The sequence below is a fragment of the Nerophis ophidion genome, linkage group LG03 (genome assembly GCF_033978795.1).
Source record: "Nerophis ophidion isolate RoL-2023_Sa linkage group LG03, RoL_Noph_v1.0, whole genome shotgun sequence".
NCBI lineage: Eukaryota > Metazoa > Chordata > Actinopteri > Syngnathiformes > Syngnathidae > Nerophis > Nerophis ophidion.
Window position 1 is genome coordinate 57334313 of NC_084613.1, and position 26695 is coordinate 57361007.

Sequence of the window (26695 nt, forward strand, 5' to 3'; positions counted from 1 at the left end):
CAACACCATGGAACGCCGCTGTCTTCGCTGGGCCCGAACTTATCTAAGATGGACTGACGCAAAGTGGAAAAGTGTTCTGTGGTCTGACGAGTCCACATATCATATTATACTTGGAAACTGTGGACGTGGTGTCCTCCGGAACAAAGAGGAAAATAACCATCCGGATTGTTATAGGCGCAAAGTTCAAAAGGTAGCATCTGTGATGGTATGGGGGTGTATTAGTGCCCAAGGCATGGGTAATTTACACATCTGTGAAGGCACCATTAATGCTGAATGGTCTACACAGGTTTTGGAGCAACATATGTTGTCATCCAAGCAACGTTATCATGGACGCCCCTGCTTATTTCAGCAAGACAATGCCAAGCCACGTGTTACAACAGCGTGGTTACGTAGTAAAAGAGTGCGGGTACTTCCTGGCCCGCCTGCAGTCCAGACCTGTCTCCCATCGAAAATGTGTGGCGCATTAACAAGCATAAAATACGACAGCGGAGACCGCGGACTGTTGAACGACTAAAACAAGAATGAGAAAGAATTCCACTTTCAAAGCTTCAACTATTAGTTTCCTCAGTTCCCAAACGTTTATTGAGTGTTGTTAAAAGAAAAGCTGATGTAACACAGTGGTGAACATGTCCTTTCCCAACTACTTTGGCACGTGTTGCAGCCATGAAATTCTAAGTTAATTAATATTTGCAAAAAAAAATTAAGTTTATGAGTTTGAACATCAAATATCTTGTCTTTGTAGTGCATTAAACTGAATATGAGTTGAAAAGGATTTGCAAATCATTGTATTCTGTTTATATTTACATCTAACAATTTCCCAACTCATAAGAAAAACGGGGTTTGTAAACATAAGACATGTCAGAAGTTTATTTATGGTTAGTGTAAATTTGAATGCTGTGGGTCAGAAAAGCATTAAGATTTGCATTTCAAAACATTGGAAATCTAGGGAAAATGTATTAAAAAAAATACTGGATTTCTCTACATCTCAATAAGTTGCCATCTACTCAATTACTACTCAATAAGTTGCCATCTACTCAATTAGTACTCAACTACTACGCAGTTTATGAATTGAATACATTGTAAGGTTTCCTTGTGAGGAACCCTGAAATATTGCAAACATTTAAACAAAAACAATTCCAGGCTCCTTCACGTAGCTTATAGGTGAGGCATTTTTAAAGCTCACTGATATAATTTTTTCCTTGATGTCACAGAAAGCATGAAAATGTGTAAACGGCTGTCCACTCTTCTTTACTTATATAATAAGTCTCCTTAGGGCTGGGCGGTATACCAGTAATAGGAATTATACCGGTATATTTTAGATAGAGGTATGTATTTGAGACAATACCGCCATACCGATATATGTAATCCTAAATGTTTAACGAAGAAGTCTCTATGCTCATTCTGTCTGCACTGGGTGCTGTCATGCCTCCTCCACACACAGTGTGGCGGGGTAGGAGCCACATTCACGTGACACAAACTCCAATATGAGAAGTGTGTGTCTGTGAAGCATAAATGTCAAAGTTCCCTTTTTTACCGGAAAATAACGAATTTCTTCCTCCTTTGTTAGCGTTTTACTGATCCCGTTTTTCCACGGATTTTGCTCTCAATGAAAAAATTATCCTCAGTCGTATTGTTGCCAGCAATCGTGTCCGTTTGACTCAAACCTCAGCATCACTCGGGTGAACGCGCATTCATGACAGGAGCGTGGCAACTTGCAATGTATTTGATTTGATCAAATTGACAACGCGAAAGAGCTGGAAGCACTTAAACGACGGAGAAGACATTTCTGCCAAAATATTAACTTTGTGTAAACAGATATGTTGAATTATGGAGCATGTCACGTGGATGGAGGCTAGTTAAGCGACTTGATCGCTGCAATAGCAAAAAACTAAAAACAGGACCCGGAAGATGCCATGAAAGGAGGATAACTACTGGATATTTACAGTATGAGAGCCCTCTAAGTATGAAATAACACCTTTAAGTCACTTTTACACTCATCTATCCAATATAGTGTGGCACGGTGGAGCATTGGTTAGTGCCTGTGCCTGACAGCGAGAATGTCCTGTGTTTGCATGGTCTCCCTGTGACTGTGTGGGTTCCCTCTGGATACCCCGGCGGCTTCCTCCCACCTCCAAAGGCATTCAACTGTGTAAAGGTTGATTGGCAACACTAAATTAGCCCTCGTGTGTAAATGTGAGTGTGACTGTTGTCTATCTGAGCTGGCCCTGCGATGAGGTATCACCCACCCCCGCAACACTAAAAGGGATAAGTGATAGGAAATGGATGGATATCCAGTATAGTATACCCAATAAAAGAAAATAACACACTGAACCGACTTTAGGAGCGATAGTCTCATATACTGTAGAGTTAATATTTTTAGCTCATATCTGTGTTGGCCCTGAGATGAGGGGGCGACTTCTCCAGGGTTTACCCCGCTTTCCGCCTTAATGCAGCTGAGATGGGCTCCAGTGACCCCCGTGACCTCGAAACGGACAAGCGGTAAAAAATGGATGGATATTGCCATTTTCATACTTGAAAACAAACACCAAAGATAAACGTTTTTTGTTTTTTTTACCAGCTGCAAGGATGAACTGCCCATCTCGAGACACCTTAATAGAGGTGCACACGGTGGGCATCTCAAAGTCCTGGATAAGCTCAATCCTCCGCTGGATGTCTAGAAATAAAAAATACAGTAAGACAGACTAAGATGTCAACTATTGACTATTGCAACGTGAATACATTGGAACTTACCAACATCTTTCTTTTGCAGTTGTCTCTTCTTGCGGTCTGACAACCACTGGAAGTTGAAAACAAATACGGATTAGACTGTTGTTTATTTTGAATTGAATTTAATTAAAATGAAGCAGCTGCTTATAATAGCCCAACCCCTCTCACTCATTCCACATTTAACATAAACAATATAATACAAGAACAATACTCTATAAACAAAAACAAGAAAAACTCCTGCACACTAACAATACTATGAGACAAGACAAGACAACACACACACGCACACGGGCCCAAACACTCTCTGACCATACACCTCTCTACCATCGCTCTGTGCTGAGGGCATCACTCTCTTTCCTCCTCGTACTTCTTCAGTACTTCTTTTTTAAACAGTGTTTTAAATTGAATAATGTTAGAACACGTTTTTAACTTGTCCCCTAAATTGTTCCACAGAGTGACTCCAGGCACTGAAATGGATATTGATTTTAAAGTGGTTCTAAATTCAAGCAAATATAATTTGTTGTTTCCTCTTAAACTGTAATTATGGTGAACATCTCTATCATGGAATAAGTTCTTTATATTGGATGGTAGAGAGTTTTGGGATGCCCTAAACATAATTTGAGCAGTTTTAAAGTTGATCACATCGTTCAGTTTAAGTTGATTTAAGTCCATAAATAGTGGATTTGAATGATGTCTGTAGTGAACATTGGACACAATCCTGATGCCCTTTTTTCTGCAGAGTGACTAAAGGCTTTAGATGTGATTCACAACAATTTCCCCAGACTTCAACACAATAGTTTAAACATAACATAATAAATGAATGAAACAACAACAACAGCAGAGCATTGGTGTTCAATAAATGACATGATCTCCTCATCATTCCAACATATTTTGCAACTTTTGTCCTGAGGTAACTTATATGAGGCTCCCATAAGATATTTTCATCTATTACTACTCTTAAGAAAGAATTTTGTTGAACATATTCTATTGGTGTATCATCAATAACAATCTTGATCGGTATTTTACTTTTGCAATTGCTAAAGAGCATTATTTTGGTCTTCTTTAAATTCAGAGACAATTTGTTTGTATTAAACTTTATCATCTCCTCAGTTACAGAAGTCAGAATTTGCTTCACGTCGTCACCTGCACATGTAATGGTTGTATCATCAGCAAAGAGGAAGAACTTCAGCACTGTTGATACTTGACATATTTCGTTGATATATATTATAAATACTGTGGGTCCCAGTATCGACCCCTGGGGGACTCCACAGGTTATGTTCATGAGTGTAGATTGATGTTGGTCCATCTGCTGTCTCTCATTCAAGTAGCTCTCCAGCCATTTTAATTCATGACATAGAACATATTTTAAAACAAATCAGTTAAGTTGTGTTTCAAAACACAGGTAATTAGCCAAATAGGTATGTCTGCTGAATTTCCCCCAGGGATCAATAAAATATTTTATATTCAATTTCTACCAATATTTTGGCTAATGAAAGCAAAGTTATGGTAGTTCTTACCTCTGGTAGAGACTTCCCATGGCTCAAATTGTAAATCTTCACATCATTTACACTAGAAACCTGCATGTTGGAAGCTTAACAAGGTTGTGAATACTCATAACACAGCGGCGAGGGGTACAGTACCCACGTTGATGTTTCGGCGCTAAACAGGAAGTATACGTCCGTGCAACAAATGTGTCCGGCTGGGAACCAATACAGTCCATGGAAGTTCCGCTATCATTTGGGTCAATAAACGACATTTGGTCATTTTCATCTGAATAATAAATAACCGCAGAAGAGTTCGACTTAAAGTTTACAGGACGTTCCTCCCGTAAGTATAGATTTATTTCACGTTATTCACAAATTACAGTTTATTTGATTAAAAAAAAAAAATTATGACCCGTTTAATATAACCCCTCAACTAAAACAGTTAAAATAGTGATAGGCTAATATAGTTAACGGGCACAACAAAGAGAAAGAGCTTATATGTTGGTACGAATAACAAATTCATGTTCTGTCATTATATGCATAAATATTGCGGGCTTTAGTCTTTTTATATTAAACAATAAAGTCAAAAATATCAAAGCGGTCTTTGCATTCTTTGATTTGTTTTAGTATTGCTGTTGGCCTATTTGTTTGTTTGGACACATCTGAAGTAAAAAAAAAAAAAAAAAAGAGTTATTTCAGAAACGCAAGTATTGTAGCAGGTATAACGTGATCAAATTTGAGTGCTATGATTGTAAATGTAGGAGCATGACACATCCGATTACCAGAGAGACAAAAGAAGTATATCAAATGTGGAAAAATTGTCAAAAGTTGTTTAACTACGATGTAAACATTTTTCTATGAGTGACACGTTTTTTAAAGACATACAGCATGGATATATATTGGCTTTTATGACCTTAAAATCAGTTGTCTTTCAAGTTTAGGAGACTCACTGCATCCTCTGTTGGAGACTGACATAGACTGACTCAGGATTCCAAAGAAGATATATCTTGAAGGTAAGAAAATTCTCTCTTTCCAATTCTCATTTTTGTGAGTGCCTTCTTTCAGAATTTTCTGACAATTTTAACAAAACAGATTTTTTAGAGTTTGTTTTCCCATATGAACATATTACTCTGGTCAAAATGTTTGCTTTTTGTCTTTTTAGTGCCAAACAACATTTTTAAAAAGAACCAAGAGTCATGCAAGACGCGTGGGTGATATCTGTCCCACTGGACAAGACCAGTTCAAAAAGTGTTGAGAAACTCAAACGCTTCGTTGGCAGAACTAACTTGGCCTCCTGCTGCAAATTCTCCATTCCAGATCTAAAGGCTAGTGAGGGTTTTTTTTTTTTCAAATATTTTCTGTGATTTGATGCTAAGGTTGCTGCCTTAAGTTTGTTGTGAAATTTCCATCCAACCTAATGAGCTCTTCAGTATGCTGTCACATTTTCAAACAGTTTTAAATTTCAGGCATAATTTGTTTGTGATAGCCACTTTTTAAGACTTATGTATGCCTTGACCTAAGGTGGGAATATTGGACAGCCTACTAAGCGTGTCAGATGAACTCTCCACACTCGACATATTTACTGAAAGGTAAAACATTTTTCCTTTCTCTTAGCGTATTTCGTATATTTGTAAGTCCTACTTAAAATGAATAACTGAGCTTAACTGAAGTACGCACAATGATTAATTCATGTTTAAAGACGACTGATGGTTAGTTTTCTCTACTGATTTTATATTAATGAGGAGTGTATTTGCGTTGATGAGAAATTTGAAAACCAAAAAAAATTGTCCACTGGAGGCCTCTTGTGCTCTTCAAGTAACGTAAGTTTGATTACTTTCATGAGTGTCACTCATTAAATGCACAAGTGATTGCCAAGACCTTTCCTAGTTAGGCCTTTAATGGTGCTATTCTTCCTGTGTGATCCAAGCGTGATGATACAAACATGCAAATGTATGAGGGAGGTGATGGAGCAAGCCGGTGACAAAGTGATGGAAGACATCTTAGCCAATGGAGGTGAGTCACACACAGCCGCACATACAGACACACGTTAATTATATTGTGGGGTTAATGAAACGCTATGGAAACCCATTAAGTAATGTGCCTAGATGCCTCAGGCAAATAAGGCTAAATGTGGGAACAATATACATAAATACCCACATACAGTCTGGAGCTTTCAGCTCTGTACGTAGACATAGTACAGTACAGTAGACATCATATTTCTAATTAATTCCTCAAACACTAACAGCCCACATCACAAAGCAGAAGGATCTTCATTCTACCCTCAAGGCCCTTTTGAAGTCTTTAAGAGGTATTTTTTTGCAGTTTTGCCCTATCGTTTTCCCCTATCGTTTTCCCTCATACTTTTATATTCCAACATATGAATGTGTGTGTATGTGTGTGAATATGTCAGTGGACATGATGAGCTATGTGACCAACTTCCAGTGGGACGAAGTCAAGTATCCCACGTCGCTGCCTCTCTCCAGCCTGGTAAACATCATCAAAAAGGTACAAATGAAGAACATTTGCGTAACATTGAATAATAAGAATATGGTTGGGAAATCGTCTCGTTGATTGCGATTAATTCATTACAGGCATATTTAGCGAGTTATGTTCATTTTTAATCTCTACACTATAAAGATATTATATAGGCACAGCCAAAATGAGGTTTCACTCTGTCACAAGACTGATGTTGCCCACATTAAATACTTGTTACAGGATTAATTATATCTGGCAAATATTCTTAATAAACTTAGTCATGTCAGAAGTATGTTTATGATTTGTGTAAGTTTGAATGTTGTCTTGTTTTTAGCGTAGAGAGGCAATGTTTTATTTTTTTACTGTAATGCGCAACTATTAGACAAGGTATGTAGAAATGGCATCACTTTCGGGTGGGGATTGACCCCCATCAAACTGACTTCATGCTACAAACGTTTGTATTATACACATGTGCATCAATATATTGATAAAGTAAATGTACAATGATGTGTACATTATGATAAAAATCAAAGCACCTTTACATCGTGAGAAATGTTGTTATGCGTGCCATAAGGTGCATGCACGCATGTCTGCTGCTGATAAATTACATCATGTTCTGACGTTGTATAAGGTTTAAGACAGGGGTCTCAAACATGCAGCCCGCGGGCCAATTGCGGCCCGCGAGACGTTATTATGCAGCCCGCGCTTCGATATGACAATTTAATGTTGGTGCGGCCCGCGAGTTTAATATAAACGGCGCTTGATAGCTCATGCTTGCCAACGTCCCCATTTTTCCACGGGAGACTCCTGAATTAAATAAATGGCAACAATTCTCTCTAAGCCCCTGTCGATATTTACCAGAACAACAATAATCAGGGAGTGTCATTATGGCACTGTCTATAGCGCCCCCTACATCCTAAACTGACAGCGTTCCAGCCCAGTTGTATGTTGCATTTGGCCATGTGAGACCACTTGTGTTGTTGCAAGATATATTTGATCAACAGCTACACACGTCACACTAAGGGTGGCCGTAAAAAAACTTAACACTATTACAAATATGTGCCAGACTGTGAAGCCACACCAAACAAGAATGACAAACACATTTTGGGAGAATTTACGCACCCTAACATAACTTAAACACAAGAGAACAAATACCCAGAACACCTTGCAGGGCTACAATGTACAAACCCCTGCTACCACCAACCCCCCACAGCCCACCTTCCCTACTTGCGTCTGTTGAGGTGTTGTATATCTTAGCCTTGCAAGATGTTCTGGGTATTTGTTCTCTTGTGTTTAAGTTGTGTTAGGGTGCGGAATTTCTCCCAAAAAAGGTTTGCCATTGTTGTTTGGTGTGGGTTCACAATGTGGTGCATATTTGTAACAGTTTTAAAGTTGTTTATACGGCACCCTTAGTGAGACCTGTATGGCTGTTGAACAAGTACGTCATGCAGCCACTGACGTTGTTCTGCACAAGTCTCACACAACATGATTCAGAACTGGTATATTGGTTGTGGGATACAAAAGTGTGCGCGATGACATGTAGTTGAGCAGTAGTTTACTTTTGGGGGTGCGCAGAGTCGAACCTCTGGAGGTGCTTGAAGATACAGTATGCCAAGGGACAAGTGACATTTATTGAAAACAATTTAAAAAACAGCAGCAATTCATAAATCTTTTATACATATGTTTATTGAATAATACCGCAATGAAGTATGAATGTAAGTTCATAAACTGTGGAAAAATAATACAACAATCCAGAATTCAGTGTTGACAGCTAGATTTATGGACATGTTCCATAAATATTGATGTTAAAGATTTCTTTTTTTGTGAAGAAATGTTTATAATAAAGTTGATGAATCCAGATGGAGCTCTATTACAATCCCCAAAGAGGGCACTTTAAGTTGATGATTACGACTATGTGTAGAAATATTTATTTATAATTTAATCACTTGTTTATTTTTCAACAAGTTTTTTAGTTATTTTTATATCTTTTTTCCAAATAGTTCAAGAAATGAGCAATATTTTCCACTGTTATAGAATTTAATACATCAGAAACTGATGACATTGTGCTGTATTTTACTTCTTTATCTCTTATTTTCAACCAAAAATGCTTTGCTCTGATTAAGGGGTACTTGAATAAAAAAATGTTCACAGGGGGTACATCACTGAAAAAAGGTTGAGAACCACTGTTGTAGAGGACGTTAAAGGCAGTGCAGTAACGGCAGCCCTTAATAATGTCGGCCGGGTGAAAATTGGGACAAATTCGGGAGAATGGTTGCACCGGTAGATTGTCGGGAGGTGCACTGAAAATCAGGAGTCTCCCGGAAAAATCGTGAGGATTGGCAAGTATGTTTGCTAGGGCGGGAAAGCCATTCATAGAAGGTGAATTCATTAAAAAGTGCATGTTAGATTTTTTAAAAAATATTTTCTTGCGTCCCAGCCTCACCCAGTTTCTGCATCCAGTGGCCCCCAGGTAAATTTGAGTTTGAACCCCTGGTTTAAGACATGATATACTCTGTCCATTCTGAAAGTACTCATAGCGCTTCACTTTTTACGCATTTTGTTTTGTTGACATGCACCTGGGGATAGGTTGATTGGCAACATTAAATTGGCCCTAATGTGTGAATGTGAGTGTGAATGTTGTCTGTCTATCTGTGTTGGCCCTGCGATGAGGTGGCGACTTGTCCAGGGTGTACCCTGCCTTCCGCCCGATTGTAGCTGGGATAGGCGCCAGCGCCCCCCGTGACCCCGAAAGGGAATAAGCGGTAGAAAATGGATGGATGGATGGACAGCATCATTACAAAATTTAAAACATTAATTTTTGTCCTCAAAATACTACAGACAATACCCCATAATGACAATGTGAAAAAGTTTTATTTTCACAAAGTTTTGCAAATGTATTAGAAATAAAAACAATAAAAAAAAAATCACATGTACATAAGTATTTACAACCTTTGCTCAATACTTTGTTGATGTATCTGGGGGCAGCAATTACAGCTTCAAGTATGTTTGAATACGATGCCACAAGCTTGGCATATCTATCTTTGGGCAGTTTCACCCATTCATTTTTGCAGCACCTCTCTAGCTCCATCTGGTTGGATGGAAAGCGTCGATGCACAGCAATTTTTAGATCTCTCCAGAGATGTTTAATTGAATTGAAGTTTGGGCTCTGGCTGGGCCACTCGAGATCATTTACATAGTTTTCCTGTAGCAATTCCTTTAATATCTTGGCAAACTTCTACAAAGGAATGACTTCCGTCTAGCCACTATACAATACAGGCCTGATTGGTGGATTTCTGCAGAGATAGTTGTCTTTTTGCAAGGGTTTTCTCTCTCCACAGAGGAATGATGTAGCTGTGACAGAGCAACCATCAGGTTCTTGGTCACCTCCACTTCCTTGATCGCGCAGTTTAGACACTCATCCAGCTATAGGAAGAGTGCTGGTGGTGTTGACTTTTCTCCATTTACGAATGTTGGAGGCCATTGTGCTCATTTGGTCTTTCAAGGCAGCAGATATTTTTCCATACTCTTCCCCAGATGTGTGCCTTGAGACAATCCTGTCCCTGGGGTCTGCAAACAGTTATTTCGAATTTATTCTTGGTTTGGACTCTGCCATGCACTGTCAAGTGTGTGACCTTATATATAGACAGGTGTGTTTCTTTCCAAATAATTATCAACCAACTAAATTTACCACAGGTGGACTCCAAATAAGCTATAGGAACAGCTCAAAGAGGATCAGTTGAAACAGGATGCCCCTGAGCTCATTTTTGAACTTCATGGAAAAGGCTTTTACTACCTGTGTACATGTGATTTCTTATTTTTTTAGTCTTAATACATTTCGCATTGTCTTATGGGGAATATGTGATGGATTTTGAGGACAAAAAATGAATTGATTTCTATTTTGGAATAAGGCTGTAACATGAAATGTGGAGAAAAATAATCGCTGTGAATACTTTCCGGATGCTCTGTAATGTTGCACATTAATATACGCGTATGAGACAGCTGCGATTGACAGTCAGGAAAGGCAATCAAAGCCAGCCTTTCCTCGATCCAGTTTACAAAGTATAACATGTAATTGTGACCAATATAAAAAAAGTATTTGTTTGATCTGTTCTCTTAAACCAATATTAGTAACATTTGCTAGAACTTGGATTGATGGCTCCGTTTTATTTATCTTATATTATCTGCAGCAGAGAAAAGGCAACAAAATAAACATTCAATGATTATTGTTCAGAAAAGTTTTCTTCCTCTTATTTTGATGTGTTAATAACCTCAGTACTTTTGAACCTGGTGTTTTATTTTAGTAAATAAAACACTGTCTGTTAAAAAGAACAAATTACTTTAAATTCCACTTTTTTGTTATATATTGTAATGAATTTATACAAAAAATACCTCAAGTCGGGGGCTTTCCTCAGCATTCTTCAAGGTGAGATTAAATATAGATTATATTAATTGATTTAAGAGTATCATAATTAATTATTTATTCACTATATTTGTAAATAGCTTGACAGCACTAAATAAAACTATATACTGTATTACAAACATCCATCCATCCATTTTTACAGCTTGTCCCTTTCAGGGTCGTGGGGGGTGCTGGAGCCTATCTCAGCTGCATTCAGGCGGTAGTCGGGGTACACCATGAACATCAGAAAAAAAACTACACTGAATTCTAACATGTTTCCCACTGCTAAAAAGTATTATGTAGCATTTAAGGGGCCTATAAAGAAAACCAGGTGTATAAAGGTCGTAAAAGATAGTTTGTTCAGTGGTGAAGTTGTGAAATAAAATGCATAGACAAGTTTTGTAATGCTGAATGTTGGTCATGTAAGATTTAATTCAGTGACATCAGGAACTCAACTCAACAGTCAACTGCATTATTTAAAGTTTTGTGTGTATTGGGGCTACAGTAGTCCAACAAAAGAGATGTTTTAACTGTTTTAAGACTCACACAATTCCAATCTGATTACATTTTAGTCTTAATATAGTTTTTGGACTTTATTTTGATGACTGCTCTACATTAGATAAACATATAAAAAGATAATAGCGCCAATATTAAACTATTCTCATAAAATCAAACACCAATATAACTGCTGCAAATATGTTTCAGTACTATAAATAAATAACACTTGCCTGTGCTCTTGGTGGCTGCATGTGTCTGTGTCAGGAAGTTTCCCAGGTGAAGATGGAATTCAAATCCAGAGCTGCAACGTACAACAGTGTGAAAACACGTTTGCAGAGACTGGAGCAACAACAAAAGTGAGTTAATTTAAATTGACACATGCATGACATTATTCCATATTAAAGTAGTACATTTATATTTTCAGAGGCAGTTTGCAAACATGCAGCATGAATGGCATTGTGAGGAGAGAAGATCTGGTGTTTTCAGAGTATCTGACTACTCTCCTGGTGCTGGTCAGCAGGTCAGGAAAACAGACGCTGTGAAAATAAGGGATTTTACAATTGTGTTATATAATCCTATTTGGATTGTTTCATTGCCATAGTTCAGGGGGTGTCAGAGCTTTGATCAAAATGTTAAAATCCACCCAAATTTGATCAATATGTGCTGTACTATTTGAAAAAAACATTCATCATAACTCTGTATTGTAGGTGGCAAAGCAAATTATTGTAATACATAATAATGTATAGCATTAGTAATGAAATTGTTTGATGTTTAGAGTATGTTGAGGGATAATACAAATGGGACACTTCTGCCATAGTTAGTTTGCTTTCATTGTGTGTTGGAATCACAGGAGGGACTATATGCAGTGGGAAAACACATATGAATCTTTGTCAGAATTTGTGGTGCCGCGGTCAAGCAGGTGAGTGGTCTTTCTCATATCATAAGCCTTTTGGTGTATTCATACTAATACATGTGCTTGTAATATTCAAAAATCTTAACTAAATAAGGCAATGGGTTGAGTTTTTTCTTGTCCTGATGTGGGATCTGAGCCGATGATGTCGTTGGAGCTTGTGCAGTCACTTGTGATTCAGGGCTATATAAATAAACTTTGATTGAAAATGTTGAAACATTTAGCTACAGCAAATAAGAGAGTCTGTATATGATTGCTTGTTTGTAAAGGATAAAACAGCGGTTCCATGAATTTTGTGGAAATTTCCCCCTCAAAATTTACCCCCAAGCCCAAAAAAAAATTCCAAATCCGACCCTTTGGTGACTTAGTCTCTCGGGTTTTTTCAAATGCAAAATAACCCAGCATCGGGCCAAAAAAAGTTGTAAGCATTGTGACGTCTCAACATTGGGACATATTGTGCCGTAGAGCAACAGCGGTGTCATGCATCAGTTGATGGAAATAAAGGCACGTGATTACACACAGTTTTATTATATTGACATTTTTAACATTATCAAAGGTGTTTAGTGTTAATATTTTTGGGTTTCTGGAACTGATAATTTGGATGTACAATATTTCTAATGGGAACAATTGCTTCAATTTGCATACGTAATAAAACCGAGACTCTAACAACTATCAGCTGGTTTTATCCTTTACTTCACCGGATAGGCTATAGCACTGACAAAAACTAAATTAATGCATCCTTTTGACTTTGGAGACTAGTCCGTGGTCAGTAAGCATCTGACTATGTTTTAGTTAACTACAAACCCCGTTTCCATATGAGTTGGGAAATTGTGTTACATGTAAATATAAACGGAATACAATGATTTGCAAATCATTTTCAACCCATATTCATTAGAATATGCTACAAAGACAACATATTTGATGTTCAAACTGATAAACATTTTTTTTTGTAAATCATTAACTTTACAATTTGATGCCAGCAACACGTGACAAAGAAGTTGGAAAAGGTGGCAATAAAAACTGATAAAGTTGAGGAATGCTCATCAAACACTTATTTGGAACATCCCACAGGTGTGCAGGCTAATTGGGAACAGGTGGGTGCCATGATTGGGTGTAAAAGCAGCTTCCATGAAATGCTCAGTAATTCACAAACAGGGATGGGGCGAGGGTAACCACTTTGTAAGCAAATTGTTGAACAGTGTTAGAACAACATTTCTCAACGAGCTATTACAAAGAAAATCATCAAAAGGTTCAGAGAATCTGAAAAAAAACCCCGCACATAAGCGATGATATTACAGACCTTTGATCCCTCAGGCGGTACTGCATCAAAAACGGACATCAGTGTGTAAAGCAGGGGTGCCCACACTTTTTCTGCAGGCGAGCTACTTTTCAATTGACCAACTCGAGGGGATCTACCTCATTTATATATATCATTTATATTTATTTATTTTTGAAAGAGACATTTTTGTAAACAAGTTAAATGTGTTTAATGATAATACAAGCATGTGTAACACATATAGATGTCTTTCTTTCACGAAGACAAGAATATAAGTTGGTGTATTACCTGATTCTGATGACTTGCATTGATTGGAATCAGACAGTAATGATGATAAAGCCCACATTTTCAAATGGAGGAGAAAAAAAGTTGTCCTTTCTGTACAATACCACATGAAAGTGGTTGGTTTTTGGCATCTAATTCATCCAGCTTCCATACACTTTACAAGAAAAACATTGGCGGCAAATTCCGTAGCTTGCTTGATTGACATTCACGGCACCCGAGGGTCTTGTGAGATGACGCTGGCTGCTGCCAGTTCATTATTATGAAAAAATGATGGAGAGGAAGGCGAGAAACACTTTTTATTTCAACAGACTTTCGCGCCGTCCCTTCCGTCAAAACTCTAAAGGCCGACTGCACATTTCCTATCTTCACAATAAAAGCCCTGCTTCATGCTGCCTGCGCTAACAAAATAAGAGTCTCGGAAAACTGGCGTGCACAAGTGATGTGCACGCCAGCTTTCTGAGGGATCGCTTGTGCACGCTAGTTTTCCGAGACTCTGTATTTAGTTAGCGCAGGCAGCATGAAGCAGGGCTTTTATTGTGAAGATAGGAAATGTGCAGTCGGCCTTTAGAGTTTTGACGGAAGGTACGGCGCGAGAGTATGTTGAAATAAAAAGTGTTTCTCGCCTTCCTCTCGGTCATATTTTAATAATAATGATCTTGCAGCAGCCAGCGTCATCTCACAAGACCCTCCGGTACCGTGAATGTCATTTAATTGACGTCTTGGTGAAGATTGATGATCACTAATTTTTAGGTCTATTTTTTTTAAAAGCCTGGCTCGAGATCGACTGACACACCCCCCGCGGTCGACTGGTAGCTCGCGATCGACGTAATGGGCACCCCTGGTGGAAAGGATACAACCACATGGGCTCAGGAACACTTCATAAAACCACTGTCAGTAAATACAGTTGGTCGCTACATCTGTAAGTGCAAGTTAAAACTCTACTATGCAAAGCCAAACCCATTTATCAACAGCACCCAGAAACGCTGCCCGCTTCGCGGGGCTCGAGCTCATCTAAGATGGACTGATGCAAAGTGGAAAAGTGTCCTGTGGTCTCACGAGTCCACATTTCCAAATATATTTGGAAACTGTGGACGTGGTGTCCTCAGGAACAAAGAGGAAAATAACCACCCGGATTGTTGTAGGCGCAAAGTTCAAAAGCCAGCATCTGTGATGGTATGGGGGTGTATTAGTGCCCAAGGCATGGGTAACTTACACATCTGTAAAGGCACCATTATTGCTGAAAGGTACATACAGGTTTTGGAGCAACATATGTTGTCATCCAAGCAACGTTATCATGGACGCCCCTGCTTATTTCAGCAAGACAATGCCAAGCCATGTGTTACAACAGCGAGGCTTTGTTGTAAAAGAGTGCGGGTACTTTCCTGGCCGGCCTGCAGTCCAGACCTTTCCCCCATACGACAGCGGAGACCCCGGACTGTTGAACAACTAAAGCTGTACATAAAACAAGAATGGGAAAGAATTCCACTTTCAAAGTGTCAACAATAAGTTTCCTCAGTTCCCAAATGTTTATTGAGTGTTGTTAAAAGAAAAGGTGATGTAACACAGTGGTGAACATGCCCTTTCCCAACTACTTTGGCACGTGTTGCAGCCATGAAATTCTAAGTTAATTATTATTTGCAAAAAAAAAAAAGTTTATGAGTTTGAACATCAAATATCTTGTCTTTGTAGTGCATTCAACTGAATATGGGTTGAAAATTATTTGCAAATCATTGTATTCTGTTTATATTTACATCTAACACAATTTCCCAACTCATATGGAAACGGGGTTTGTAAATCAGAATGTAACTGCACTGATGTTTTTTTTTCTAAAACTCTGTTGACACATTCTTTTTGTGCATCATCAGAAAACTTTGTGAAGACAGATCAGTAGGTATATTTTCTGTGACACTATTCAAGAGAGTGGTGTGTGACTTCAAAGCCAAAGCCAAGGAAAACAAGTAAGCAAGATGCGTTACTGGAAGGAATATAACGTTTTGAAATGAAACCGTGTTGTCCGTTTTGTTTACCATTGTGTAGTCTGAACCCACACAGGTTCAATGTGCGTGAGTACAGCTTTGACCTGGACGAGAAGCAGCAACAGGAGAGGATGGAGCTCAGTGTTCACAAAAAAGAGCATTACGTATGTTTATCTAGATCACCAGTATCAAACTTAAGGCCTGGGGGTCAGATCTGGCCTGCCACATCGTTTTATATGGCCTGCGAAAGCCTGGTAATAATGTGCACTTCATCTTTCTCATTAAACATATTTGTTCTTTCAATTTTGTCAGAAAAATTGCATGAACTGCATACAATTGCATGTCTTTTAAACTTGAGAATTATCTGACCATGCAAAAAACATTGTGTTAACACGGGGGTGTCCACAACTCGAGTTCTGTTGTCCCGCAGCATATTTTTTCTACGTAAAACAACAGTGAGCATGTATAAAAATAAAGAAGCAAAGATTTGCGATGTAATGACAAAAAAGTTATAAATCTTACCCTAATAACTCAGGTATGTCCAAACCTTTTCTATATATATATGTATATGTATATATGTATATATATATATATATATATATGTATGTATATATATATATATACGTGTATATGTATATATATATATATATATATATATATATATATATATATATATATATATATATATATATTATATATATATAATGTATCTTGGACTTAGATTTTTTTTTATTGTCATTCAAATTTGAACTTTGCAGTACAGATAAGAATGAAATTTAATTGCATTAGCTCACGGTAGTGCAGGATGAAAGAGCAATAAGGTGCAGATATAGATAGATTACTGTAAAGATAAATATATTGCACTTTTGCATATGCAGCCACGATTATGGATGTATGTTATATTGTCTTTATATTCCAGCGAGTTAATCCATTTTGGGGGGGAATTGAAGGGATTATTTTAATGCGTTCAATAGTCTTACGGCCTGAGGGAAGAAGCGCTTACAGAACACGGAGGTTCTTCTACGGACGTTCCTACGGAGGCTGCAGAACCTCTTTCTAGAGTCCAGCAGTGAAAACAGTTCTTGGTGGGGGTGGGAGGAGTCTTTGCAGATTTTCTGAACCCTGGTCGGGCAGCAGCTTTTTGCGATGATCTGGATAGGAGGAAGAGGAGTCCTGATGATGTTTTCAGCCGTCCTCACCACTCTTTGTAGAGACTTCCAGTCTGAGGCACTGCAGGCTCCAGACCAGACAGAGATGCTGTTGGTCAGTAGGCTCTCTTTCGTGCCTCTGTAGAGTATGGCGAGAACGGGGGGAGGGAGTTGTGCTCCTTTCAATCGCGCACAAATGCATGCGCTGTTAAGCTCTTTTTACAAGAGCTCCGGTGTGTAGGGACCAGGTCATATTGTCAGTTATCTGCACCCCCCGGAACTTGGTGCTGCTAACCATCTCCACCGCTGTGCCGTTGATGAAGAGTGGAGTGTGGCTGGACTGGTGCTTCCTGAAGTTGAATATATATATATATATATATATATATATATATATATATATATATATATATATATATATATATATATATATATATATATATATATATATATATATATATATATATATATTAGTGTGTGTGTGTGTGTATATAGTAAAAAAAATATAGAGGATAGGTTGATTGGCAACACTAAATTGGCCCTATTGTGTGAATGTGAGTGTGAATGTTGTCTGTCTATCTGTGTTGGCCCTGCGATGAGGTGGCGACTTGTCCAGGGTGTACCCTGCCTTCCGCCCGATTGTAGCTGAGATAGGCGCCAGCGCCCCCCGCGACCCCGTAGGGAATAAGCGGTAGAAAATGGATGGATGGATGGATGTAATGCAATGAGAAAAAGCTGAATTTTTTTATACCAAAAACTATACTTTGTCACTTATAATACAAAGCTGACCCAAACATTAGTCTAAGTCTAAGTCTATATTCATACTAATACATGTGCTTGTGTGTATATATACTGTGTGTGTATATATATATATATATATATATATATATATATATATATATATATATATATATATATATATATATATATATATATATATATATATATATATATACAATATATATATATATATACAATATGTGTATATATATATATATATATATATATATATATATATATATATATATATATATATATATATATATATATATATATATATGTCCATCCATCCATCCATTTTCTACCGCTTATTCCCTTTGGGGCCGCGGGGGGCGCTGGTGCCTATCTCATCTACACATATATACACAGTCTTGGTCAAAAGTTTACATACACTTGATTCATGTCATGGCTGTCTTGAGTTTCCAATAATTTGTGTGATAGTGATCAAAGCATATAACTTGTTTGTCACAAAAACATGAAGTTTGGTTCTTTAATGAATTTATTATGGGTCTGCTGAAAATGTGACAATCTGCCGGATCAAAAGTATACATACAGCAATGTTAATATTTGGTCATATGTCCCTTGGCAAGCGTCTGGCAGGCTTCTGCATGGTTGAATTTTTGACCACTCTTGACAAAATTGGTGCAGTTCAGCTAAATGTGTTGGTTTTCTGAAATTGACTTTTTTTCTCCAGCATTGTCCACACGTTAAGTCAGGACTTTGGGAAGGCCATTCTAAAACATTATTCTAGCCTGATGTAGCCATTCCTTTACAACTTTTGACGTGTGTTTGGGGTCATTGTCCTGTTGGAACACCCAACTGCGCCCAAGACCCAACTTCTGGGCTGATTTTAGGTCGTCCTGAAAAATTTGGATGTAAACCTCCTTTTTCATTGTCCTATTTACGCTCTGTAAAGCACCAGTTCCATTGGCAGCAAAACCGGCCCAGAGCATAATACTACCATCACCATGTTTGACGCTTGGGTTCCTGGGATTAAAGGCCTCACCTTTTCTCCTCTAAACATATTGCTGGGTATTGTGTCCAAACAGCTAAAATTTTTGTTTCATCTGATCACAGAACTTTCCTCCAGAAGTTCTTATATTTGTCCATGTGATGTCAGATGAAACAAAAATTTAGCTGTTTGGCCAACTGCAAAAGTTCCGGTCAGCGTTGTCAAAGTGTAGTTATTAGTGTCAAAATTTCAGCTTTTTGTCATTACGTTACATTTTTTTGTTCTTTAAAAAAAAAAAAGACTACTATTTTTTTACCACTGTAATAAGAATAGTGTGCTTTGTCACGTGTAACACAAATATGACAGTCTTGTCTTTCAATATACTGGATAGTCAATGTCCGTTTTTAGCATTTCTTAAAAAAATGTAATCAAAATACTTTGACTTTTTAGTATGCAGCCCTTGGTGGAAAAAGTTTGAACACGCCTATATTAACATATCGGTATATTCCCTTTCCTGACTTATGATTTCAAAAGTATGTCTGTTATCCATCAATTTGTCCAAAACCCCCCCCCCCAAAAAATATATAGGGAATTGTGTAATAATATCACAAGGAGATTATACATTAAAATTAATATATTTTCACTAACAAGTGGCCCATTGAAGCCATAACTGCAATTTGGGCCTCAATAAAAAAATAATTTTGACACCCCTGATCTAGATTGATGGTGAACGTGTTGACATGTCTAAATACATAATTGTGTTAATGCTATGCCTTCTTTCTCCATAGGGCACTTTTATGGAATGGCTAAAGGCAATATACAACCAGGTGATCATTTCTTGGATTCACCTGAAAGCCTTAAGGATCTTTGTGGAGTCAGTTCTCAGGTGAGTAATAGTGGTCATGTTATAGAATGCATTTGCTGTCTCTTAATGACGTCTCAATGGTCTCTCCAGGTACGGACTGCCTGTTAACTATCAGGCTCTTCTGCTTCAGTCAGACAGGAAGTGTTCTGAGAAACTGAGTGAAAAACTCTCTTCTTTGTTTGCGTATCTGGACCCAACTTCTGCAGTCAGTGACGTAAGTGACCGAAATTGGCACCCTGTTCATTTTCAGTATACCACAGTGAGAATTCCTTTGAAGCATATGTGTACATTCTACTAATAAAACAACGACAGGAAGAGTAGAATACCAGTCCAAAAAGGAAAAAAAAACACTTAAAAAAACTATAGAACTGATGATGTAAAATAGTAAATGGAAATTCAGCTCCCTAAAAAAGACTACTCAATGATTATAACCAAATGACATGTGAGATTGTTTGTCCTGTAAAAAACAAACTTATATTAAATGTTTTCATCCAGCACCCCCCCGACCCCGTGAGTGACAAGCGGTAGAGTATGGATGGATGGCTTTAGTATTTGCTCAACATGATTGCAAAACCTAATGGTAAAATGCAAAAATCCCAATTAAAAAAAGATACACTTTGTGTTACATTACTGAACAAAATATTTTCACATTAGGTTACTGTTTAATTTACCTGCATCAGTGCAGATTTGGGCGTATTTTGAAAGATTGTAGGTAAATGTATAAGTGATCATGAAAAAATAATTTAAATGGGATGGAGCCAATTCATACGCTTTTAATGGGTAACTGCATTTTTGGGGGGGAATTTTGCCTATTGTTCACAATCATGAGAGACATGACAGTGGATGGAGATTTTAGAAGAAAAAAAAAACATTTAAATTTTAATTTAAACGTAAATAAAAGTCAGTTTACAGTAAAGCCAATGGGACCTCCACTATTCCACCCATAAAATTGATAAACATTCGTTCAAAATGCGCCAAAAATACAACATTTGGTGATTTGAATATTAACAAGTCTTAGTGATATTAATATCATAAGCGCTAACGCAGACAAACTATTTATAGCGGCACCATTATCACTTACTATGTGCCGATGTTTACATCATCGACTGATCATCTGCTTCCCTGTTTCTCTGCTCCATGTAAGTTTATTGTACATCATAAATCATGCCTCTCACCTGGACAAAGTGGTTGTTGATATAATCCGACAAGTTGGGACAAACTGACAACCACATCGGTCCTGGAACTGTCGAGGACGACACGAAAAGCATTTGTTCCCCTTGCTCCTCTACCCCGTTTCTTCGCGAGCATTATGAGACATTCTTCCCCTAAATGGGAATGTATGAACATCCTAGCAGTCAGCATCCTAATGGCAGCAGACTTTATACAGTAAGTGATGTTTTATTTTGTTTGTTGGCTCTCATGAAATCTGCGGAGAGTAATAATCAGAGATGAAGGGGAAAAAAAGCAAACGTGATGCATTTTTATATTAATGCGTCGTGTATGCTTAAAATGATCAAAATACATAAATATTAAATGTTGTTATTAATGTGCTTGTTACTACATTACATATATACATATATCTATAGATAGATAGATAGATAGATAGATAGTACTTTTTTGAATCCTTCAGGAGAGTTCCTTCAGGAAAATTAAAATTCCAGCAGCAGTGTACAGAGTTGAGATCAATTTAAAAAAAGTAAAAAGTAAATAATGGGGGTTTAAATGGAGAACAAAATTGAGAAATATTACAATAAGAATAACAAATAAAAAGCAACAATGGGAATAAAATTATAACAGTAAAATAAAAATATAACAAGACAAAGTAGGCAGTAGTGACCATGTTATGAAAACGTATTGCAATGTTATTCTTTTGCATCCCCTGTCATCCTAGTACTCACCGCCCCCCGTCCCAGAGAGTTGTAGTACAGTCTAATGGCGTGTGGGACAAAGGAGTTTTTGAGTCTATTAGTCCTGCACTTGGGATGAAGCCGTCTAGCACTGAACAGGCTCCTCTGGCTACTGATAACGCTATGCAGAGGGTGACTGCCATCATCCAGGATGCTCACTAGTTTGTCAACAGTCCTCTTCTCTGCCACTGTCACCAGTGAGTCCAGTTTCATTCCCATTGTAGAACCGGCCCGCCTGATCAGTTTCTCAAGTCTGGAGCTGTCCTTAGATGTACTGCCCCCCCAGCACACTACCATGTAGAAGAAAACACTGGCAACCACAGACTGGTAGTACATCCACAGGAGTTTTCTACAAATGTTGAAGGAGTGCAGTCTCCTGAGGAAGTACAGCCTGCTCTGTCCTTTCTTGTACTGGTGGTCCGTGTTGACAGTCCAGTCCAGCTTATTGTCCGCCCAAACCCCGAGGTACTTGAATGAGTCCACGGTCTGTACCTCAACTCCCTCGATCACAATAGGTTGTGACCGTGGACTCGACCTCCCAAAGTCAATGACCAGCTCCTTGGTCTTTGACGGATTGAGCTGCAAGAGGTTCGTGTGGCACCAGACAACAAAGTCCCTTACCAGGTTCCGAAACTCCTCCTCTCTGCCGTCCCTGATGCACCCGACGATGGCTGTGTCATCCGCGTACTTCTGGATGTGACACAGCTCTGAGTTGTAGCAGAAGTCAGCGGTGTACAGGGTGAAGAGAAGAGGGGCCAGCACCGTTCCCTGCGGTGCTCCGGTGCTCCGGTGCTGCTGATCACAGTGTCGGACGTGATGTCCTTCAGTCTGACATACTGTGGCCTGTCGGTGAGGTAGTTCGAAATCCAGACAACCAGGCATATACAGCGGAGTATATGTGTTGTCTGTCTATTTATGAATAATGCAGACGACGAGTGTTGGCTGAGTTCTTAACGTTTACTTTCAGAGCGTGCATATCACAACATACAAGATGCCGTCATGGCGACACAACCTATACCGGGCTACCGCGCATGCTCGTCACTCCTGTTGCATGCTGGGTAGGGTAGTTATTTTATTCCCTGGCTTCACGTGGCTTTCTCTGATTTGTTTAAGCTTTAAATTTCTATTATGAAAATCGACAACAAAAATACTGTGTATTAGACAAACCATTACAATATTCTGGAAACCAGAAACTCAAAAAGTGTTTCAGCTTTTGTTCCCTCATGTTCATTTTCCTCAGCTTTCCAGCATGTAGTCTATAATTATCTTAGTTATATCTTAATATTATCTTATCTCATAAATTCATCCCTCTCCCACTCTTGTTTGTGTGCCCATGACTGTGTATCCCCTCCATCACACTTTCTGCTCAGTGTCGACAAATACGGCGCCATACAGGACATTTTGGCCATACGGTGCCATACAGGACATTTTGGCCAATTACGTGTGGTTTTGATAGTAAAAACGATGAACCTACCCCCCCACATAATTTGTTTACTTCAAAGAGATGCATCGTTTGCAAACAACACATTACTGTTAAACAGAAACAAACACAATCTAAGTAAAGTATGAGGTCCTATAGTCACAGAACAATCAAATTTGTTGTTTAAATGGATGTCCTGATCTTGCTGGCTGCAAAACAAATTTGCCTTTGGGTACTAATAAAGTAACCTAACCTAACCTAATCAAATAAATATTCTTAATTAATAAAATCACTTGGAGAGCGCAGACCTCCACCAGGTCCTACAGTATACCTCCTAATAGTAAGACTTTCCTGAATCCAAGCAGTGATCCAGATCACCCCCAAAACTTTTATAGGTACTGACCGATGTTCGTCGGAACTACTGGGCACAGATTCACTTACAATCAAATGATGCCATATTTTTATACCTTTGTTGCACGTGACCTCTTTTACAGTTGCATACTCAGCATCAGTTCAAACCCTTGGCCAGGAAACAAGCAGGTTAGCACTCAGAAAGGACTCAGTCAGACGGCCCTTAGGCAATGTTGCAATTTTCCATGCCAACAAAGTGAAAAGAAGGCACTCAAAAGTACTGTACGGCTCCATTTTTTTAGAAATGTGCTGGCTGCATGTTAATTTACATTTGAATTTTCGTAGACATGCTGCCGATTAGCCTTTCCGATTTTACATGGCAATTTCAACAGCTTCAATTTTGGTTAAGAAAAATACAACTAAGATGCACGGTACAATCAAATCAGTGTGTAATAAATACAATAATTACACTGCGTGGCACATTCAACATAAACACACAGACTACTTCCTGGCTAAGTAGTCTATACACTACTGCCACCTAGCTTCTTGGAATTGCAGTTGCGTGCAAAGCCTACTACATACACTGAACAAAAATATAAACAAAACACTGTTGTTTTTGCTCCCATTTTTCATGAGTTGAACTGAAATATCTAAAACTATTACTATATACACAAAATACCCATTCTTCTCAAATATCGTTCACAACTTTGACTAATTATGCGTTAGTGAGCATTTCTTCTTAGCCAAAACAATCCATCCCACCCCACAGGTGTGGCATATCAAGATTCTGAATGAATAGCATGATTGTTGCACAGGTGTGCCTTAGGCTGCCTACGATAAAAGGCCATGCTGAAATGTGCAGTTTTATCACACAGCACAATGCCACAAATGTCGCAAGTTTTGAGGGAGCGTGAAGTTGACATGCTGACTGAAACTGTCCACCAAAGCTGTTGCCCGTAAATTGAATGTTCATTTCTCTACCATAAGCCGTCTCCAAAGGCATTTCAGAGAATTTGGCAGTCCGTCCAACCAGCCTCACAACTGCAGACCATGTGTAACTATACCAGCCCAGGACCTATGCATCCGGCAGGTGCACCTCCATGATTGTCTGTGACCTGGCACCCGGACAGCTGTTGCAACAATTAGTTTGCATAACCGAAGAATTTTTGCACAAACTGTGAAACCGCCTCAGGGAAGCTCATCAGCATGCTCGTCAACCTCATCAGCGTCTTGACCTGACTGCAGTTTGTCATTGTAACAAACTTGAGTGGGCAAATGCTCACATTCGATGGCGCCTGGCACGTTGGCAGAGGTGTTCTCTGTGCCATCATGGGAAGAGCGGTTTGCTGATATCAACTTTGTAAATCGAGTGGTTCATGGTGGGGGTGGAGTTATGGTATGGGCAGGCGTTTGTTATGAACAACAAACGCAAGTGCATTTTATTGATGGCATTTGCACAGAGATACCATGACAATATCTTGAGGCTCATTGTTGTGCTCTTCACCCGAGAACATCACCTTAATGTTTTAGCATGACAATGCACAGTCCCCTGTTGCAAGGATCTGTACACAATTTCTGGAAGCTGAAAACATCCCGGTTCTTGCATGGCCAGCATACTCACCGAACATGTCACCCATTGAACATGTTTGAGATGCTGTGAATCAGCGTATAAGACAGCCTGTTCAATATCCAGCAACTTCGCACAGCCATTGAAGAACTGTGGACCAACATTCCACAAGCCACAATCAACAACCTGATGAACTCTGTGTGTAGGAGATGTGTTGCACTGTGTGACACAAATGGTGGTAACTCCAGATACTGACTGCCATTCTTAACACTCCTCCTCAGATCCGCAACAAAGCAAAACTGCACATTTCAGAGTGGCCTTGTTTTGTGGGCAGCCTAAGGCACACTTGTGAAATAATACTGCTGTTTAATCTCAGGGCGTTCAATCGGTCGCAACTGGACTGCTTAGTTTGTCTGGGAAGACGCTCATCCGAGTATGCTTCACCAGTTCGTGCTCGTAGACTTTGATTGGTCGGATCTAGTAGAAAGAGTTGGTGCCAAAACCCCAAGTATTTATACTCCAAAAACCTGGAGGGTGTGCCTGGGCAAGGATGGTTTCACCCTATCATGGTGAGAAAAACAACTGTTTTAATGCAAACGAGCAATCCTAACGGTCAAAGCAAACGACAGTCATTTATAAACGATTACTGTGGAATGACGACAATGACCTGGATAAATGAGAACCTGCATAGGCATGCTGTGTAATCAATGATGTATGAGAGTGTTCGTTGCTTACAGGTGACCTGTGACATCCCAGGATTCAGCCAACAGGACTACTTCTCCTACATCTGCTTCCCCGTTAACATCAACTTGTTGGACTTAAGATAGCAACACAAAACACCAAAAACACATACAATTTATATAGTGACACAGCTCATACCTCTCAGTCCAGCCTTGCACACTTGAACCACTCGAACCAGTGACCACATATCCCCACAGATTGAGTTAAGTCAAGCACTGCTAACCAATGACAAAAGCCTTTGTCAACTCATTGTCCAGTGCAGCGCTTAATGCATCAGGGTGTGAGGTTTGCACTACTATCGCACGGTCACACTAGCTTGCATCTGTTACACCTGGTTCCATATTTTACACCTCAGCACATTGCCTAAATACTGTAGCAACAGCAAGTCACAAAAATTCCCAGACAATAATTTATTTGTGGAGGCTTGCCACAAATACATTTGGACTGCCACAAATACATTTGACACTTCCTTTTAAGAAACCTCCATGTTCTGCTAAGAATCCTCCATGTTTATGCGAGTTTATAAATACACTCTTTTTAAAAACCCAATATTTTGTAAAATTTGTGTCCATTGTCAATATTGCAAATTAGAGTATAATGTCGTCTACAATTCTACACCACCGCAACAGTTACATTGCTATTCTGTGGGGCACATGGAAGTCCTATGACCCGAATTCCTGTTGTTTTTTTAAAAATGTGTTTATTAAGTTTTGTAAACATACAATTTACGAAAGTGGGCTTCACGGTGGAAGAGGGGTTAGTGCGTCTGCCTCAATACAAAGGTCCTGCTGTCCTGGGTTCAATCCCAGGCTCAGGATCTTTCTGTGTGGAGTTTGCATGTTCTCCCCGTGAATGCGTGGGTTCCCTCCAGGTACTCCGGCTTCCTCCCACTTCCAAAGACATGCACCTGGGGATAGGTCGATTGGCAACACTAAAT

At 38.9% G+C, this 26695-nt stretch overlaps 2 protein-coding genes across 2 annotated transcripts in view; one reads left to right on the forward strand and one right to left on the reverse strand.

Moving 5' to 3' along the window:
• LOC133549853 (nucleolar protein 10-like) overlaps nt 1-4430 on the reverse strand; it is a 28704-nt gene extending 24274 nt beyond the window's left edge. The window contains exons 1-3 of the mRNA XM_061895696.1: nt 4245-4430; nt 2752-2797; nt 2576-2674 (exon numbers count right to left, since the gene is read on the reverse strand). Coding sequence (XP_061751680.1) covers nt 2576-2674; nt 2752-2797; nt 4245-4310 — 211 coding nt within the window. The 5' untranslated portion in view covers nt 4311-4430. The remainder of the gene's footprint in view (nt 1-2575; nt 2675-2751; nt 2798-4244) is intronic.
• A 722-nt stretch (nt 4431-5152) lies between these two features.
• On the forward strand, nt 5153-26258 carry LOC133548798 (V-type proton ATPase subunit C 1-B-like). The gene is made up of 13 exons (XM_061893740.1): nt 5153-5224; nt 5374-5536; nt 5733-5800; nt 6139-6224; nt 6622-6716; nt 11848-11939; nt 12008-12103; nt 12434-12502; nt 15920-16012; nt 16107-16194; nt 19696-19793; nt 19863-19986; nt 25755-26258. Exons 2-13 carry the CDS (start codon nt 5408-5410, stop codon nt 25842-25844), a joined length of 1128 nt encoding a protein of 375 aa, XP_061749724.1. The 5' UTR covers nt 5153-5224; nt 5374-5407; the 3' UTR covers nt 25845-26258.
• Nucleotides 26259-26695: the final 437 nt, after the last annotated feature.